This window comes from Dipteris shenzhenensis, chromosome 16 (genome assembly GCF_047967505.1).
Source record: "Dipteris shenzhenensis isolate YYH24624 ecotype China chromosome 16, Dip_SZ_1.0, whole genome shotgun sequence".
Lineage (NCBI taxonomy): Eukaryota > Viridiplantae > Streptophyta > Polypodiopsida > Gleicheniales > Dipteridaceae > Dipteris > Dipteris shenzhenensis.
This window is the reverse complement of record NC_141611.1, coordinates 6,057,590-6,077,832: the sequence shown is the minus strand read 5'-3', so window position 1 is coordinate 6,077,832 and position 20,243 is coordinate 6,057,590. Positions and strand designations below refer to the sequence as shown.

Below are 20,243 nucleotides of genomic sequence, written 5' to 3'. Positions count from 1 at the left end.
GATACCATGCTACACTTGGGGTTTTCAAAAATCTTCACACAACGTTTCTCCTTCAAGTCTAGCAACATAGAGATTGACATCTATGAGTTTAGGAAAGAAGGAAAGTTCATTAAAAGTCTTCGGAAGACCAAAGGGTCTATGAGACTGAAAGAAACCTGTGTGTATGTAGGATCGAATGAGAGAGAGAGAGAGTGCAGATAGGAAAGCGTCACACAAGTCTTAGCCGTCACGTCAAACTTGGATAATAGGAAAAATATAAGTACAAGGTACAAGTACCTAGACCTAGGACTAAGTGTCCTAGGTGTCACATAGGACTAAGTGTCCTATGTGGCCTAAAAGACAGTAACACTAGAAGTGCCTTTATTTATGCCTACAAGGCACATACCATGGCCTATAGGACATCACTAGAACCACCAGAAGATGGCCTACAAACCCCCTTCCATGGGATGGGCTGAAGTACTCTGGAAACGTCTCAGAATACCTGGTATTTTCTGGTCATGGTGGCACATGTTGATCCAAAAGGAAATAGCCACCTATGAATGTACAAGAGATGTCAGATCATGTAACAAAGGGAACCAAGTGTAAAGCCTGTCGAAAGACTTCGAACTTGGGACGAGGAAGTGCCTTTGTAAACATATCTGCTATGTTGTCCTATGTGGGAAGATGGGACAACTCTATGTCTCCTGCTGACAACCGCTCTCGAACATAATGATAATGAACTTCAATATGCTTGGTACGCGCATGAAACACTGGGGTTACGCGCAATGGCCAAAGCACTCTGGCTGTCAATGTAGACAATAGTGGAGGATGTTTGGCGAATACCAAGATCTGTAAGTAACTGTCGAAGCCAAACACACTCTACTGTAGCGGTGAAAGCTGCCCTGTACTCAGCCTCACAGCTAGATGTGGCCACTGTTGGTTGCTTCTTGCTGAGCCAAGAGATACATGAATTGCCAAGCAAAAAACAATTGCCAGTATGTGACACTCTGGTGTCGGAACATCCTACCCAGTCACTATCCGTGTAAGCATGCATAGTAAGTGAACCTTGATCACCATAGAAGAGGGCTAAATCCTGAGTGCCTCTGAGATATTTGAAGACTCTCTTCACTACCTGCCAATGCCGTGAACTAGGCATGTGCATGAATCTGCTAAGCTAAGATACTGCATACTGCAAGTTAGGTCTAGTGTGACATAAATAAATAAGGCATCCAACAGCCTGCTGATAAAGAGTGATATCACATGGTAGGCTCCCATCATGAGCTGAGAATTTGAAGCTAGGGTCCACTGGAGTAGAGATTGGCTTGCAATCCTCAAACTGAAAACGATCAAGGAGTTGTCCAATATACTTGGACTGAGACATCATGATACCCCCCTCAACATGAGCAAACTGAATGCCCAAGTAATAGTGAAGCTGTCCCATGTCTGACATTTCAAAAACCTGCTGCAAATTAGCCTTGAAAGCTGCAATTTGCTGAGTATGTGGGCCCGTGATGAGCATATCATCCACATATAAAATCAGCACTAAAAAATTAGATCCACTCCCACGGACATAAAGAGTGGGTTCTGTGGGACTATTTTGAAAACCAAGGGATAGTAAGTGTGCATGAATTTTGGCATACCATGCCCTGGGTGCTTGCTTCAAACCATAAAGGGCTTTTCTAAGCCGGCATACCTTATTTTCAGAATTAACAACCTCAAAGCCAGGAGGTTGTGTGACATAGACTTCTTCCTGCAGATCCCCATGAAGAAAAGCAGTTTTGATGTCAAGCCGGTGCACTTGCCAATGATGATGGGCTGCAATGGCAATGACACATCTAATGGTAGTAATCCTGGATGTGGGAGCAAATGTCTCTTTAAAGTCAATGCCTTGTTGTTGGGCATACCCTTTTGCAACAAGACGGGCTTTGTATCGATCTATGCTGCCATCAGATTTCCTTTTTAATTTGTAGACCCACCGGGTACCAATGGCATGCTTGCCGGGAGGGAGATCTACTAATTCCCATGTGTCATTTTTGGCAATGGATTGTAACTCAGCTCTCATTGCATCCATCCACTCTTTGCTGTCAAAAGCATCTTTATGGCACAAGGGCTCTTCATTGCAAGCTGTAGCAAGGAGTGCAAATTCAAGAAAGTGACCATGCATCTGTCTATTCCCTGATCTTGTCCGGGCAGCAAAAGGCTGATCTTTTTTGCTGTCCCTCAATGTATCAAGAAGCCATCTGGGAACTTTCCTTTGCTGTCTATTGACAGCTCTTTCTTCAATGACTGCATCATGAATAGTGGGATCATTTTGTGCTGGAAGAGAAACCTGCAAATCAGCATGGGGTAGTGGCTGATTATTGCTTGGTTGAGGGCCTGTAGGAGGCTCATGTTGTTGGTCAAAGTCCTCTTCTGAGGATGGCAGAGGTAACCAAGATTCAAAGGCATCAAACATGTCAACATCTGGCTTAGCTTTGCATTCCACAAGAGGAGAAGCTGAATGTTCAGCAAAGATTACATCTCTACTGACAATAATCTTCCCAGTATTTGGTTGATATAACCGATACCCTCTGCTCTCCTGGCTGTAACCAATAAATATGCATTTGATTGCCTTGTCATCAAGCTTATGTCTCAGCTGAGATGGTACAAGAGGCCCAAAAACTCTCATGTGTGAAAGTGAAGGTTTCTTGCCTTTCCATGCTTCATAAGGTGTAACAGTCTTCAATGCCCGTGTAGGTGATCTATTCAGCACATAGTGCGAAAATGCAAGCAACAACTCCTAAACTGGTTGGAAATGCCTCCAAATAGCTCGAAAGTATGCAACTAATGTGTGTAGATGGAGAGCTCTGCTGCAGCGCCCTGAAAACCCTAAAAACGGGAAGGAAACAACTTCGCATGCAAGCGCCACTTGAAGGAGATGCCGACCAGCAGAACGTGTGCACACGTCTCTTGAAAATGGGCAGAAGTGGTCACAAAACAGAGGCGAAATGGGCAGCAAAGATGGTGCTGTGCACAAACCCTAAATGGGTAGAAGGCAAGTGAAAGGAGACGGAAATGAGGCGGAAATGAGCAGAGCTGAGGCAGCTTCAGGAAGAAGTGCGTAAGCAGAATTAGGGTTTTCGGTTAGGGTTAGGTCTGGGATGACCTAGTAGGGCAGTTGTGGTAGGGTGAACCTGCTCTGATGCCATGTTAGAAACATAGTGGAGAGAGGGAGAGAGAAGATTAGGGTGTGAGGAAATGATACATAAATGAAGACATAGTGGAAGGCTATCTTATTCATAAATGAAGACACTTGCACCAAGTGCATATGGTTTAAGTCCCATGGTGACAGTGGCACTCACACATGACTCACACACTTAAACTAGTACTAGAACTCCTAGTACTACACACCAATACATCACATCACCACACTCTTTGACATGATATCTCCAACATTACTTGCCCAGTCTATTATGAGATATGTGAACAATACCATTGTCTCTTTCAGGAGGGGCACGGGTTTGGATCACTCTCTCGACGGCTGATCCACTTTCATTGACAAGATTTGTGTTTGTCTCTATCTAATTGAGAAGCGGCGACACAAAGAGACCCTATTGGGAGAGATCAGACAGTAGGAGGTGACAGGGATACAGGAGACAGAGACAGGGCGAGCATAGAGACATGTCACAGAATTCTACACATTTGAGTCCTCAGTCAGCCCCAAGACATAGTGGAATGGAGGAGGAGGAGCTAGCTGATTTGAGGGTAGAGAATCATGCAAAGAGGCGACGCGGAGCAACGGAGCCAAAGACACAAAGACCATGCACAATGTAGAGACTGATTAGAGCATGCACGATGGAGGTCCAGCCTATCCCATCGCTAATCGGGAAGTAGTGCCAGAGCCGAGGTGTCACTCTTGATGTGGCTCACTGGATACATAGATCAGAGAGACCACACCCCCATTGCAGGTGAGAGACATCCCAATAGAGGGAGATACGCGATATCTTCACATCCCACTAGAGAGTTGTCGTGGCATCAAGATCATAGATGACACTTGGTCACATCTCTTATCGTCTTAGGATTTTTGTGTGTTTGTGTTTTGAGTACTAGTCTTGAGTTTTGAGCTTCTTAGTATAGCACTCAGCAAGAGCCTTAGCGAGCCCTTTGCTTCAGCCCGTAGTGGCTCGTATGAGTTAGTTTTCTTGACTGAACCTTGTCTCATATGCCCGTAAGGCCTCCTGAAGACGTTAGTACCTCTCTCTCTCTCTCTCTCTCTCTCTCTCTCTCAGACCCCTTAGGGAAGACGATGTTCCTCATATTTCATATTTTACATTTTGTATCTAGGCATTTTTGGTACTCTATTTCATTTCATTTTGTATCTAGGATTTTTGTAGCCATTTTTGGCATCTTAGCGGTATTACGATGAGGCCACCTAGTTGGCGCATCGTTGATGATGTATTTTCCTTTCGGATGATTTTGTGTCCCATAGGCCATGTATGGCCTTCCGTGGACCTTTAATAAAATTTCTTTCTTTCTTTCTTTCTTTCTCTCTCTCTCTCTCTCTCTCTCTCTCTCTCTCTCTCTCTCTCTCTCTCGCGTCTAGCACATGTACGCAACCTCGCTATACGAGATTCGCGATCTAGGCACCACTTGATATGCCTTCTCTACATGGGCCTACCACGGTCCACATCCATCTTTTTCACTCCTAAGAATGCGAGAGTTCCACTGTGTGGCTCCACAACCAGAAATCCTAGGACCATGAGGGGCTGCAAATTGAGTATTTTGCACATGGGCAAGAGGTCTTGGCTCTGAACTTAGCATAGATGTTCAAACATGCGGTATGCCATGGCTTCCCCCCCTGCGTGGAGTACCACCACCCTTGTGCCAATACATAAAGCAGGGGATCTCATGGACACAAGGAACTACCGCACCCTCATGATTGGCCAAACGTTGGCCAAGATTTATTTATGGGTACGAGAGAGAGAGAGAGAGAGAGAGAGAGAGAGAGAGAGAGAGAGATCAGCTCCTACGCAGAAGCACTTGGGGGCAGCGGGCTTTGGGAGAGGTTGGTTTTAGGAGGCAACATTCCACTCTTGACCACATCTTCACCCTACGGGCCGTCCTCCAGGAGGTACGATCGAAATCCTAGAAAGTCTATGCATGCTTTGTTGACCTTTGGAAGTGCTTTGACACAATCCCACAAGTCTGCATGATAAGGAGACTCTAGGAGATGCAGATCCCAAAAGATATGATTTAGGGCGGGATGAGCCTATATGAGTTAGTCAGAGGGAGAGTACGCGCCCTTGGAGGACTTGTCAGATTGGATTGACAGCACGATCGGAGTGAAGTAAGAATGCCTCCTCTCATCGACACTCTTTGGGCTCTTTATTGATGAGAGTAGGACTTTCATTGACCGCCTAGGAGGGGAGGGATCCTTGCTTGCTGACTTGATGATACAAATACTGCTGTATGCAAATGACATAGTCCTCATATCTTCTTTAGCGGTAGGCCTACCCTAGAGGCCTTGACAGTCGACCTTGGCAAGACCTAGAGGTATTCTGCAGGGGAGAGACCTGATAGTCGACCTTGTTAAGACCAAGAATATGATCTTCAATACATGGGCAGTACTTCATCGACAGAGCTTCACTTACCAAGGAGAGGCGGTTGAGATCGAGTCTGCACAGGGCTAGTTTTCAGGATGAATCATGCAGCCAAGGCACAGCTCACATTAGGGTAGGGAGCTCTGAGCTACCCGTGGACTGTACTCTGTCTCATAGGCGCCTGAGGCCTTATGGTAATACATCTCTCTCTCTCTCTCTCTCTGATGTCCCATGGGCCCATTTTGGCCTTTAGTGGACAATAATACACTTTCTTTCTTTCTTTCTTTCTCTCTCTCTCTCTCTCTCTCTCTCATTTGGCAGTGGTTATACTTGAATTGCAGGTTGCATCATTCCGTGCGACTTTAGAGGAGATCAATGATTCCTCATTGCTGGTACATGTAGTAGATATAAGGTAGGTGCTTCACATTCAGGCATCATTGGAGTGTTGTTGTGTCTGTGCTCTAGCTGTATATGTAGTAGATTTAAGGTATGTGCTTCACATTCAAGCATCATCAGAGTGGTGTTGTGTTTGTGCTCTAGCTAAGTTGAAACGTGTCATGGAAAATCATATATAGCTTATTGGATGTCTATGTCTATAGAATTATCTTTGCTCAAGTTTTCATGCTTTCCGTTGTGTTTCTTGATGAACATTTTTTTGGCAGCCATCCACTTGCAAAAGAGCAAATGGAAGCTGTGGAAAGCGTTCTTGCAGATCTCAGTGTGGAGCACATTCCACAGATCACAGTTTGGAACAAGGTCAATTAACTATACCTCCTCAGTTTGATCAGAAGAATAACTAGAGTAGAGGCAGTGAAGTTCCTGAATGATTTTACGTCGGTCTTATCAGGTGGACAGAGCAGATCAGCAGATGTTGAGAAGAGCAGAAGCAACAAGCAAGGGTGATGTTGTCTGCATGTCAGCATTGACAGGAGAAGGGGTAGCCTCCTTATGCGAGGCTATTCAAAGCAAGCTAAAGGTAGAAACATGATCTATGATTCATAATTATTTTGTCAAGGGAAATCTTTCATAGCTGCTATGTACTGTGATGTTCGTGTAGTAGATCTGCAACTGATACAATGTTTAATTGCAGGAATCCTTGGTGTGGGTGGATGTACTTGTCCCCTATGAGAAGGGGGAATATGTCAATGTTGTTCATCGTCTTGGAGTGGTGGATTCAGTGGTAAAAGTTCTGCATACCTGCTGCATAGGAAGTTCAAAAGTTCCCCTATATGTTTATTCTACTTGGAAATAGTCGGTAACAGTCTTTTGTTGCAGCATCATGTTATTTACCTGTTTTATTGGAAAGGACTGGAGCTTCTGACTCTGAAATACCTGGTTGTTACTGCACCCTTGTCATTACTTGTAGATCCTAGTAAACCATTTATAGTGGAAATACATGCAAGTGATTATGCTATTGAGGCAGCACTGTATCAGGCTGGATGACATGTGGCATTTAAGAGTAAGGAAATTATTGAAGCTCAAGTGAGGTATCATACATGCCTCAAATGAGGTGTCATACATACCTCAGGCTGGATCACCTGTGGCATTTAAGAGTAAGAAATTTATTGAAGCTCAAATGAGGTGGAAAAGGAACTCCTGGTGGTAGTGTAGACAAGGAAGGGAGAGCCTCTTTCTTGGCAATGCCTCTGACCAAGTGCAGCACATGTGAGCATTTTATCTTTGCGTTTAACGGGTGGGATCTTTGGTGAGAGGCAGAGTTCTCTAGACTCCCTGGCAGCCTTTATTTTGGCCAGCGGCTTCATGACAGACCACTCAAGAGACTAGATAGGTTTTATGTAGGGGACTGGGCTATGCACAGAGGTGGAGCCACGAGCATATTGGCAGATGATGTCATACCACTCCCTCATTGGGCTTGATTTGGTGCAGCCCATCGAGGACATCCTCAAAAGGGGGTGCGGATCCTCTACAAGAGGAGATTTGGCAAACCATAGCAGGGATTTGGTAGCAAGAGGATGATCCCTCGCCGGACAGTTTCAGCTAGATGGTAGTAGATGCTATCTAGAGGAGTATGTTGAGCTATAGACCTAGGCACTTTAGCGACGCCAATCTCTTCAGGAGCTCGAGAAAGCATTGAGACAAGATTTGTTCTCCATAGAGAGACTCAAGGAGCACGACCCTTCCTTTATGTGGCTTGCAAACAGATATGAGAGCGTGCGGCTTGACTTCCAGGACATGGAGATCCGCAACACAAAATTCTCTCATCAGTCTAGGGTGCTATGGGTTCAATAGGGGGATATGATGGCCAAGCAATTCTTCAGACCATTAGTCCGCGCTTGGTAGGGACTCAACCACAACGGTTACAAGATGACCACGTCTTTCTACTACCAAGTTCTTCAGACAAAGGGTTCCCTTCTATGTGTGTAAAAGATTGGGTTCTCTAATCTGCTGATCATGTTGGCAGTACGCTATCCTTGGCTAATATCATGGTTGCATCAGTGTATAAGTTTTTACTACCTCCCCCTTGGATTTCTTCTCATGCCAATGGCATCTGGTGTATCAGCCGCTCCTCTCGGTGGTGGCGTCAAAGATTGCAACACATTTGGGCTTCTAAACTCCCTCTTAAGCAAAACCTCTTCTAATGGAGAGTTTTACTTGGAGTTCTCCCTTTTGGACAGCTTTTGGCTTGTTGTCATATTCTCCTGCCACTTGTTGACATGTCCGTCCGTGGGGGAGTCTATGCCTCATGTGTTTTGGCATTGCCCTCAATCGTATGATTTCTTGTTACTTCTATAGCAAAGGATTCAAGCTCGTTTTCCTAGTGCTTGTTTTGACAAGCGATTCTGGCTGTTTGGATTCCATCCACAAGGCAGAGATATGATATTTTTTATTTGGGTTCGTTATTGTGTACTACACACTTTATGGAAGGACCATCAAGTCTTTGGTGATCCATATGTGACTAAATATCAGTTCTTTCGAGCATCTTTATGGCAATCATTTTATGATTGTCGTGCATGGGATTTAGATTATCCAGTCTTCTTGTTATATAAAGATATCTTATGATGCTTGTAATGGCTGTCCCTTTTTTGGGACTTCTTTTTGTGATATAATGACAAATGGATTTCACTCAAAAAAAAAGTGTGTGTGTGTGTGTGTGCACCATTTTTGGATGCTTTGTAGAAGGAGTCTATTTTGCCTCCCGAGGATTTTATGAAGTTCATCTTTTGGATGCTTTGACAAAACAAAAGATGCTGGAAATGTCCCCTTTATTTTTTGGTCGCCAGATGGTGCATATCATGCCCTGGTCCCCCAATAAGGACTATCAGAACCTCATCAAGCATCATTGCCCTGTATGGGTTGAAGTGGTTGATTTTCCAAATTATATGAGAACAGAGCTTCCAGGTTTAGCTATGACATTGGGACAAGTGATCTGTCCCCCTCGTCCAACAGGTAATAAAAATCGTTTTTGCATATTATGGGATACTGATAGACCGACCCCTTCATCTATTGCAGTTGAGATTGAGGGTGTTAATTTGGGCAAGAAATATTTCACCTTAAAATGGGGCATTTTTGCTGGAGCTTGTTTTTCTTGTCACAAATTTGGGCATCTTGCTTCGGAGTGTCCTTCTATCCTTCATCCACCTCCTCCAGCTACTATTCCTCTGCCATCTAATAAAGGAGGTCAGAAGACATATGTGGAAAAGATTGAAGCTAAAGGAGCAAAGCCTTCAGTTCATACAGGGAGCCAGGCCAATTCAGCTCAAAATAAGGATAAAGGCAAAAGCAAGTTAGGAGAAAACATTCCATCTTCTCATGAGGGATGGCAGACTGCAAAGAAGACGGTCCCTCTTAAACAAAGACCTCTCCAATCTCGTAATTGGGATGCCTCTGCTCCTTCTCCAGGACAATCTTCTACCTCTTTAAGCAGCCCCATCTCAAAGGCTTGGGTCAATGCAGTCAAGAAGGGTCTTCCCCTTTGTGAAGAAGATGATATTATCAGGGAATTGGAAGCTGAGGGTCAGCAAGACCCTGTGGCAATGGCAGAGGCTTGAGGCCTCCCGCTCTTTTGGAGGACCGATCATTCTCTTGTATATATTTTCATGCGTGCTTCTCTTAAATGTTTTTCCTATAATATACAGGGCCTCTGCAACCAGAATAAATGGAGGCTTCTCTGGCATTATATAAATACAACTCATCCGGATGTTGTATGTCTCCAAGAGCATAATCAGCATTTTTTTGTTGGACAGCATGGGTTTTTTTCAGGATATGATATATTCTATTCAGGATCGGAACAATTTTCTGGGCTGTGCATCTTAGCCAGACATGATCTGCAACCCTTGATAGCATATAATGATCTAGGTGGACGATGGATGATTATCCAATGCATGATCAATGGAGAGATTTTTGAAATTGGATCTTTGTATGCCTCTCAAAATTCAGCTTCCAGAGCTCAAATGTGGAACTCCATAAAGCAATATCCCTGGTCCTCTACCATTTTCCAGCAGCATGTAGACAATACAACCTGGCTATGCATCATAGACCTATTTGGAAAGCTATTGCTGATCTTCTACTTCCTCTGGTTCCGATTCCGACATTGAATGGCAGTGACAGGCTTCAAGATTGGCACCTTTGGTCTTCGAGTTCAAGCATTTCTTCTAAGCCTTTGTAGTCATTGACATCTATACAGGCTTATAGATTAATATTACCTCCTCCTTGGATTGCCCATCATGCTAATTCTTTATGGCATCTGAGCAAATCATTAGCCTGGTGGAAAGGAAGATTGCAAATGATATGGAAGTTGAAAATGCCATTGAAGCAAAGACTATTCCTATGGAGATGTATTGTTGGTATTCTCCCAGTGGGAGTGAAATTGGCTAAACGACGAATAGCTTCACCTCTCTGTCCAAGATGTCACCTTGCATCGGAGAGTATTCCGCATTTATTGTGGTTTTGTTCATATTCCAGAGACCTTCTAGATAGAATCTCCTATTTTTTATCTCTCAGATTTCCAGCACACAGATTCTACAGGTTTTTCTGGATGTATGGCACACTATCAGCTTCTTTGTCACAGTATTCTCTCTTTTTCCACTGGATCAGATACTGGGCCTTATGGACCCTCTGGCTGCAGCGCATCCAAGCATATCTGAATTCTCCTCTTCAGCATCCTTATGAGTTTTTCCGAGCCTCATTAAGGCAGTCTTTATATGATGCCTTACATGAGGAAGATTTGGATGTTTCTTGTATCCAACTTTTCTTTTACTGTTTCTGATGGATAGGGCTGTAGCTCTCTTTTGAGCACGGCCTGGATGTAAATGAATGTTTTACCAAAAAAAAGTGTGTGCACCATTTGGCATTTACCCATTTGTTCACAAACAAACCACTGAAAAAGGGATGGAGGCTAGAATGCCCCTGCTCAATAAACATAGACAAGTGCACCCGATTGGCCCCAAACACCGTGGCGCCCCTTTCAGTATTTCTTTATATTTCACAGTGAAATGATTACAAGTTGCATCTGGGAGACCTTCCCTGCAACTAAGCACGCAGCCCCAATTCACTGAGCCTTCGCAAGGCTTTCAAGCATAGAACACCATCACATAAGTGCACTTAACCCATAGGCTCAACCCAAAGGCATTCTCTTTTCCGAGTGCAATTCCATTGGCTGTCCAGATGCAATCACACTGCACCCCAGTTGCACTCTCTTTGAGTGGTTTCCAGATGGCATTCACAAAGCTTTTCAAAGCTCCAAAATAAAATCAGCAAAGTACCTAACCAAAGAATGACTCATGTAGCACTGCCTGGGCACCTGTGAACCAAGAAAGAGGCGGCACACGAGGCCAACCAATAGCTTATGGCAAAAAGAAATTGTAGCAGCAAAATCACAACTCACCAAGCCCTGAAAACTCGAACCAAGTTCTCAATCGCCAAGAGGACATAGTAGCCAATGCCCAATTGCATTCTCAGCCAAAGAGGAGTGCAAAGGCATGAAGAAAGAGCATTTACAAGAGCCGACCAGCAAGAATTCCATTGAAAAATGCGAAAAGAAGCACTTCTGTCGCGAAGAAGTGGGAGTTCTTGGGCTCAAAAGAAGCGTGCTTCAAAGAGGAATGCATTGAGAAGGTTTTGGAGAAGTTTCATCGCCAGAAAGTCCTCCAAAACTGAAAAAACCAGTCAATTAGCACGTGGGACTACTCGAAGTTCAACAGAAAGCTGTAGCTTTGCAAGAGGAGAGGCCTAGGAGGCTGTAGAAGCAAAAAAGCCACTTTTGCAAATTCGGCCAGCAAAAGAAGTGCTCAACTCTGCCCGTTCTACCAAACGCACGGAGGGAAAAGCATATCATTGCAAAGGGGAGGCAGAGGGGAAGCCATCGGGCCAAACGGAAGTCGAGGAATCCAAACGGGTGAGGAGTTATGAAGAAAAACGTAATTCAGCTGAAGGAGGCTGAAAGACCAATCCAAAATCTCAACAAAGGAAGAAGATGAGAGACAAAACCACACATGTGAAGTTTAGAAGGTCCAGGAATTAGCAAAGGAGCATGTAGAAGGCACTAGAGCCACCTGGAACTCTAGGGGGGCCATTGAAGGTACATGGCCCTCTAGGGGGCCCATTAAAAATGCCATGTCATCGTTTTTCAACAACCACTCTTTTAATTCTTTATAATGCCATTGGGCCTAGGGATTAATTACGCTTATGTGCTAGGCACCATGCCGCGTTTAATTATACATTATTAAGCCCACGCTTGGTCTTTTAAAACCAAAGTTATCATAGTCTTGTAGTACATTAAAGTACTTAGAATTTTACGCCCTCGTGACATACCCCTCTCTTGAAACAACAAATCACAACTTGTTGCCCCAAAACACAGGAGCGAGCATGAAATATACCATGAAAGAGTATACAAGAAAGCCGCAGCTATTGAAATGGGGATTGTTTGCAGGGGCTTGCTTTGAATGTAAAAAATTTGGGCACATGGCTTCACAGTGTCCAATGAGCCAGCATAAAATGCCTCTTGCTACTTTGCCTGCTCAGATGCCTAATAAGGATGCTTCTGCCTCTATTGGGAATAAAAATAAAGGTAATAGACAGTTTTTAGTGAATTAGGATAAAGGCAAAGCCCCCATGTTGCAAATGGGAGTGCTTCTTCCCCTTCGCTTCCTGTTATTCAACCTTCAGCAAAAGGACCAAAAACTCAAATTGATGGATGGCAAAGTCCAAGAAAAGTTATACCTGTTCGACGACCTCCACCCCCTCGCACTTGGAATAGTGCATCTTCTAGTGGAAACTCTCCAGAGGTCAACTCCGGAATTGGAATCACATGGGCTAGTCCCTGCTATGCGTGATGGAGTTTATGGTTTTCAATCTTATGAGTGACTATCGTGAGATTGAAACTGCACTATGTTGTGTTTTTAAAGGATGAGTTTAGGAATGTTCATGGATTCATCTAGGTATATATCACATGGGTTGCTGTGACAACTAGCAGAACTCTCTTCCCTGAAGAAGAGGTTGCTGCATTGCTGTCTACTCCTCAGGCAGATGTTTCTTCTCAAGGAAGAGGCCCTGACCGTGAGGTAGACATGCAGGGTTGACATCCTGAAGTTTGCTGTTGTACATAGCTGTTTTTCTCTTATAAATATCTGTAAATATGATTGCACATATCAAATGCTTTACACTAAATGTTTAGGGAATGTGTGACAGTAGGAAATGGAAATCTGTGTGGCGGTATATCAATCGATTTCAGCCTGATATAGTGGCACTACAAGAACACCACCAACATGTCTATGCAGGAAAGATAGTGTGGCTATGATATTTTCTATGCTAGGGAACGCTCTTTCTCAGGTGTAGTCATTCTAATTAAGCATGAGCTTCAGCTAGTTATTGCTTTAAATGACAATCAAGGCAGATGGATTATTCTTCAATGCATCATTCAAGGCTAGGTGTTTGAATTTGCTTCTGTATATGCACCTCAATCTTCTCGGGATAGAAGTGTAATTTGGGATGCCATGCACCGATATCCATGGAGATCTCATGCCTTCATGTGTGGGGATTTCAATAATGCTCCGCAATAGGGTGACAATACATCAGGAAATACTCATATTTTAACCTCTGAAAGGCATGCATGGTTTCAATTACTGATTCATCTTGATTTGGTTGATCTTTGGAAGGAATTGCAGCCTTTGTCACCTGGATACACTTTCCAACATAATGCCCTTTTTTCTTATCAGGCACGTCTGGATCGTTGGTATAGTGTATCTCCGCAACAAAATGATGATTTTACATGCAAAATGTGGGTTGACTATGCCTTTGTGCATTCAGATCATGCACCATTATGGTTGAGGTTATCTTTTCATGATATGCCAGATGATAGATTGCCTCAAAGGCGACATCTGATTGTGAACAATAGCTATTTGCAGCATGTTGCTTTCAAGGCAATGGTTACTGAAGATCAATCTCTGTCTTCTCAGAGCCACTTTGATATTGATAATGCATGGGATTCTTTTGTTTCCAAAATGCAAGTTGTAATTAGAGGTTATGGCAAGTCTTACATGAAGACTCTGAGGAAAACTGTGGCTCAGGCCAAATTGACTTGTCAAGACCTCACTAAACTCAGTCACTTTCGTCCTTTGTCCTTGCATGAGCAATCAACACTTTGCCAAGCTAAACATTGTCTCCAAATAAATGATCTCAGGAAACTTGCTAAATGGGAGACAAAGAGCTTTCACAAATAAAGATTGCTCTTCCAAACAATTTTTTAAAAGTTTGCATCAGAAGAGATTAAAAACAAACATTTGCAGGGTGCAGCGTGCTTATGCCTGATGGTTCATGGACTACATCTCACAACTTGCTTCTGTCTGTGTACATCATTTCTCTCAGCAGTTTGGTTATGCAGATCCTCCCTCACAGCAGGTTATCCTGCGCAATATATGGTTTTGTTCCTCGCATGCATATCACAGACAACATTGCTAATGCCTATGTTGGAATAGAATATGCCAAATATATGCAGCAGGATGTTTTGCTATTGCAAGTTGATATTGCCAAAGCTTTTGATACTGTTAAGTGGGACTTTATTTCACAAACAATGCAGGCCTTGGGATTTGGCACAAAAATGCAGCAAGTTATTAATTAGTTATATCAAGATAGTAAAGCTGTCTGCATACTTTCAGGGGATATTTCTACAACTTGGACTCTCGATTGTTCTGTTCGGCAAGGTTGTCCCCTTAGTGCTTTACTATTTGCCATAGCCACTCATCCAATGCTTCAATATATGGACCACCTTTTGGACACTGGCATGTTGCACGGATTGGAAATTCCTAGCAGCCGTAGTATGATCGCTCAAGCATATGCTGATGATTCTTTATTTACCCCGAAAAATACTCAGAGCGATCTCTCCTTGATTATGCAGGCTCTTTCTACATATGGTTTAGCTGCTGGTCTTCATGTGAATTTTCAGAAATCCAAGCTATTACCGTTGCATGCTAAAGACTGGCATAGTCTTTTGTGGCCTGGGGAAATTGTTTCAACTTCTCAATTGATTCGACATCTTGGCTATCCTCTAGGTTGGGGGCTCACTCGTTCTCAACAAACTGATTGGGTGCTCACAAAGTTAAGGGCAAAACTTGAATATTGGAAGCTTGCAACTTGGCCATTACATGTTCGTTTGCGAATAACGCAATCCATTTTGATAGCATACATACAATTCTATCTGCCCCTCACCATGTTTAGTAAGGCAGATCTGGTTTCCTTTATGTCTGCTATCATGGAGATTTTCAGGTGTTCTCAAAAAATGGCAAGAAAAGTCTCAGATTACTCTCCATGCATCGTCTTTGTTCTCCAAAGATGCACAGGGGTTTGAACATACTCAATATTCAAATGCACATACTTGCTCCCAGGGGGAAAATGATGTTGCAGTTTATGCAAAGGGATCAGCGCATAGACATATATCCCCAGTATTGGGCCCATTGGCTTTTGTCTCACGAATACATGACCTCACCATACCCCCCCTCCCCACTTGGAGCCGACCACTTATATCTGGCCTTCGATGTTCTTGCTACTACACCAGGCATAGGGAGAGTTCCTGCGGCTACCTTTACCCAGATCCACTTTGAGCGTGCCCTTGATCTAGTGTATGTGTGTCACTTAGCTAGAGAGCTTCCGGCCTTATTTGAGGCTGATTTAGACCTCGCCCACGCCTCTGTTAGAATTATTGATATACTCTAGCAGTGACCAATGTAATGCCAATAAGTGGGTTAGGGACACTTTTCCCTCATTTAGAGGTTTTTTCCCCTAACCACATTTAGTTCACTAACTACGGTTAGTGAATAGGATAAGGTTTTGTCACTTAGACAAAACCTACTCTCTTGTACTTTTTCAACTCTTCTATTGCACACTCAGCTTTCAGCTCACTTGCTCCCATTCTATTGTCTGCTCTTTTCTTTCATTTGGTATCAGAGCAGGACCAACTCCCGGACCTAGTCCTCGTGCTTGCAATCTTCTGTTACCTGCTTGCCACCATCACCTCCAAGCCCGTTCAGTTGCACTATCAGTCGTACACTCAGTACAGACTGATTCCGTAGAGTCGTTTAGGTACTTGCGCCGTACACAGATCTCCTGCGAAGCTTGTCCGTACATCCGTACGGTCGACCAGCTGCTCGTCCGTACAATTGGTACAGTATTCCTACACGGGCTGTGCTGTTGCTCCATTCCTTGCTCCATTCCGTACAGCCCCACATCTGCAAGCGCCGTACGCTTGTCCATACCTGCATGTGTTGATAGCATCGTCCGTACGCACGGTCACTGCTACAGCCACCTGCAACGCACGTGATCTGTATAGCAGGCCGACCTGTTGTAACTGTTTGTATGTACAAACCTGCGCCTGCTCATCGCCATCAATTTGGATATTCGAGCTCTCTATTGTCCCGTACAGTTGCTATGTGTACACAGGTGTTCTCAGAGAGGCAATGTGATGGTAGAAACAATCTAGACATAGTTTGGAGCATTGGGAGAATAAGTTGAGTGCAGCTCACGTGTATATCGATGTAAAGACTCTACTGTGGGGTCTTTTTCTCAATGTATTAGGTCAATAGTGGTGATCATATAGAGCAATGAGCTAAACTAAAGAAAGACAAGATACAAAAAAGGGAATAACAGGCTAGCAAGAGGTTGATTGAAGGACATAAAAAAGGTTCCTGCAAGGATAAAGGTTTGACCAGGAATTGGGCAGACCCTGTCGATAAAGTGCATAGTCAGGGAATGCAGATATCCCTGATAGATTGTAAGTTGAGGGGATAGTCCATGTCATGCTTAACACTAGCACCCATTCACAAATTAAGTCAGTCTAACATTCCAGTTTGTGCAACTGATTACATGCTCTTTTATACAATCTCTTGAAGGAGCCAGCTAAGCAACCAGCAATGACTTATTTCTTTTTTGGTGGGGTGAATAGACGTCTATGAAGCATGAAGGACACAGCCAAGAGAGGAAATTCAAGGCAGGATTACAGCATGCAGAAAATCCAGTGGCAAAATACCACTTGCAGAGTCTGAACATATGAAAAGCTTGATAAGAACCAGGACTGGCTGGAAATGCAATGTCATGCCTGCGATGCTCTCAGAGAAGGACAACCTCTTCACTCTCTCAGAAAAACCGTCGTGTCGGTTGAGGTAGAGCTAGAAGAACCCTGCATCCTGTGCCATAAGAGTGTAGTATCTACTGAAATGCTGGCCAAGGTATGGTCTGGGTGGACTTGGATACTCTCTCAGAAAGTGTCCATTAATGCATGTGCAAGTCTACCGAGAAGAAGGGATGGCCTGATGTCTACAAAATTGTACCCCTGGTGCCACACCAACAGCCCAAGAGGAGTCTTGACTCTCATAATATAACTGGGGCCCAGTAGGAGAGAGCCAGACCATGGAACTCCAAGTAATGAAGAAAGGGGAGGGGAAACCTGTGCATTGGTTCTGCACTCCCAATCCAAATGATCTTGTCGCGTCTGCACTCCCAAATGCAATGCTGAATAGACTCAGAAGCATTGGTTATGCGATCCCAAACTTGTGCAGTGGTTCTGCAATCGCAATCCAAATGATCTTGTCGTGTCTGCACCCCCAAATGCAATGCTGAATAGACTCAGCAGCAGATGAGTAACAAAAGTCTCCTCCAAAAAGACCTCCAAGGTGATTTGAAAGCTCGTCTTTTTTGTCTGTCATTGCTAGCATTTTTTGTCTTATTGATGAGCCAAAAGATTGGATCACAAGTCATGTAGGTGAATGGGTACAGACTGAAAGCTGCATACAGTTGCTGTCAATATGTGTAGTGCTCTTTTGTGAACAGTTGAATATGCAATTGCATAGACCTCAATTGGAATGTTCGCACATCAGTAATATTTTTATTTTCTTTATTGTTCTGTTCTAAGGAGTTTGGAACTCCTAATCTTTCAAAAAATGCCGTATGCTAAATAGGCCATAACTCCAAGAAGAGCATTTTGAAGGATAAGGACTAAATGGAAGTGACATAGCCAAAATCAAAGAAGCTCATGGTTTTTCTAGGTTGGATACATATGTGCAATAAGAATTTAAATCCCTTGCTGCAGTATACAGAACAGGGGCATTCTAAGCTGTATGTGATCTTGAACTGATATCTCTTTTCTTCGCATATGTCAAAGATTTGATCCCGTGATGTCAGCATCTCTCGTCTGTAACATCTCTTGGATCGCTAAGATCTCAGGAGGGTTTGACTCGTGACTCTCTATCAACTGATGTGGGTTTCTATAGGGTTGATGGAAGTTTTGCTATTGTGCTTATTGTTCCAAAGGTTTCTTCCTTGGTGTAGTTTTCATTTATCACAGACCATCGCAGGCTTTTGTAGATTTTACAATCATATTCCTTCTTTGTGTGTGCACGTATGTGTGCTGTGGGTGTACTGATGTGTTCATTTGGGTGGTGTGCACATGTTACATGTGTGGTGCTTCGAAAAATAGACTGGTGGGTTTCCCTTTTCTGTTTTGTAAGAGGATTAAGAGTGTCTGACCGACTTGTTTGTGACCCAAGCAGGAGTACAAGGAGATGGGCATATCCTTGAAAGCACATGTTCCATTAGCTCTTTCAAGGCAACTACAGCAAATGCGGCAGCCCGTCTGTTGAAACCACAGGTTTTGTGTATGACAGAGATATAAGGTACTTTCAAAACAGAGGATGTAAGCCTTTATCAGGTTTAGTAGGGGTATAAGTTGACTGCATTTCCACTGAAAGAAGAGCATTGGCATTGCAATCGCAAGATGATAATGACTTCAGAGTCTCTGGAAGTTTGTGAAGGCCCTCATATTTTAAAATCTATGTGGTTTTCTACACTAGGGAATTTCGGTCCTCATTGGATAACTATTCCTTCGAGGATACTAATAGGTAAGAGATACACTCTTTTTATTTTCACCATGTGACAGATCAAGAAATAATTGAATAGTCTTGGTACAGGTGGGATTGGTAGCAACAAAAAGGATCCATTTACTTTTTTCCATACCAGCAGGTGTTAAATCAGCAAGCCCCTTAAAGTCGTCATTAAAGCAATGGGCTTAGTTGATTCTCTGCTTTCAGAGTAATGCACCTCAGTTCTTGTAAAATTTAACTGGGTTATGCGCTATAGGAATTGAGAGAGTTCATACTGAAGGTGACACTGGTGTAAAAAAAGCAAAGAGCTTCGAATTGCACCAGACCAGGCTAAGATTTTTTAGTGTTTCAAAGCCGCACTCATGAAAACTCACTGAGCACCCGTGTATCACAACTATCGTCATTTAGATCATACAAGGAACCATTGCTCAGAATAGAGAAGAAACATAGCATGAACTAACTGAAAAGCATTCTAAAGACCGTGGTTAGAAGCATAGTCCCTTCTCATCCCTATGAGGCTTGTCGGAGGTTACATGATAGCGACAATGGAGAAGAACCAGACTCACACGAGCTGAAATGAGCCTTGACCTCGACCTCTACAAATAGTGGAAGGCACACAACCAAGCACAGGCTGGTGGATCTCACAATTCAGGAGAGCATCTCCCTGGTGATGAAGGTTGTGATAATCGCCTCACCTGACTCCACATGCAAAAGCTCCCCAATCCCGCTTGTAAACTAGCTAGTGTAAATTGCAATGCGTCTACCAAATGTTGCTCCACAACACACCCCTCAAGCTGAAGCTAGGGCATATTGTCAAAAGCAATAATTTCCAACGAAAATAGTGATGACGCAAAACTAAGAGTCACACATTTTGAAAGTTGGAATCGTATCTGACAAGAGTAGGTCAAAAACGAGCTTATCCTCACAAAACAAAGAGAGGACAAAACCAAGACCATTGCTCTTACGAAATAACAGCCTGCCAAAACAGGAGCCAAACAAAGGATGATTCATGGACTCCAAAATCCTAACCTATTGCGAGTCTTGCAACAGTTGAAAATGCATAATCATCAATCTCGTCCTCAAGTTTTGCTTTGCATAATTTGGCAGTTTCTTCTGCAACATTTGCAGTTTCTATATTCTTCTTCTACATGTCCTCATGTTTCTTGTGACAGAATTCCTCCGTGTGGCCTGGTTTGCCACAATACCCGCAAGTATATGAAGCTCGAAGAAGCTTGTTCTTGGCCGGTACCTTTTAAAATATAAGCATGCTCCATACCATTGTATGCATCAAGTAGCATACGATCATCTCGTTCAAAGTCATATCACTATTGACTCATAAGATTTTCATGATATTAGCAAA

At 43.4% G+C, this 20,243-nt stretch overlaps 1 protein-coding gene across 1 annotated transcript in view; it reads left to right on the top strand.

Annotated features, from left to right (window-relative positions):
- The window catches only part of LOC147892463 (GTP-binding protein, HflX), a 115,435-nt gene extending 96,253 nt beyond the window's left edge, over positions 1-19,182 (top strand). The window contains exons 9-13 of the mRNA XM_087387662.1: positions 5,900-5,970; positions 6,221-6,314; positions 6,406-6,534; positions 6,649-6,738; positions 18,554-19,182. Of these exons, the coding sequence (XP_087243788.1) occupies positions 5,900-5,970; positions 6,221-6,314; positions 6,406-6,534; positions 6,649-6,738; positions 18,554-18,643 (474 nt within the window). The 3' untranslated portion in view covers positions 18,644-19,182. The remainder of the gene's footprint in view (positions 1-5,899; positions 5,971-6,220; positions 6,315-6,405; positions 6,535-6,648; positions 6,739-18,553) is intronic.
- The last annotated feature ends 1,061 nt before the right edge of the window (positions 19,183-20,243 follow it).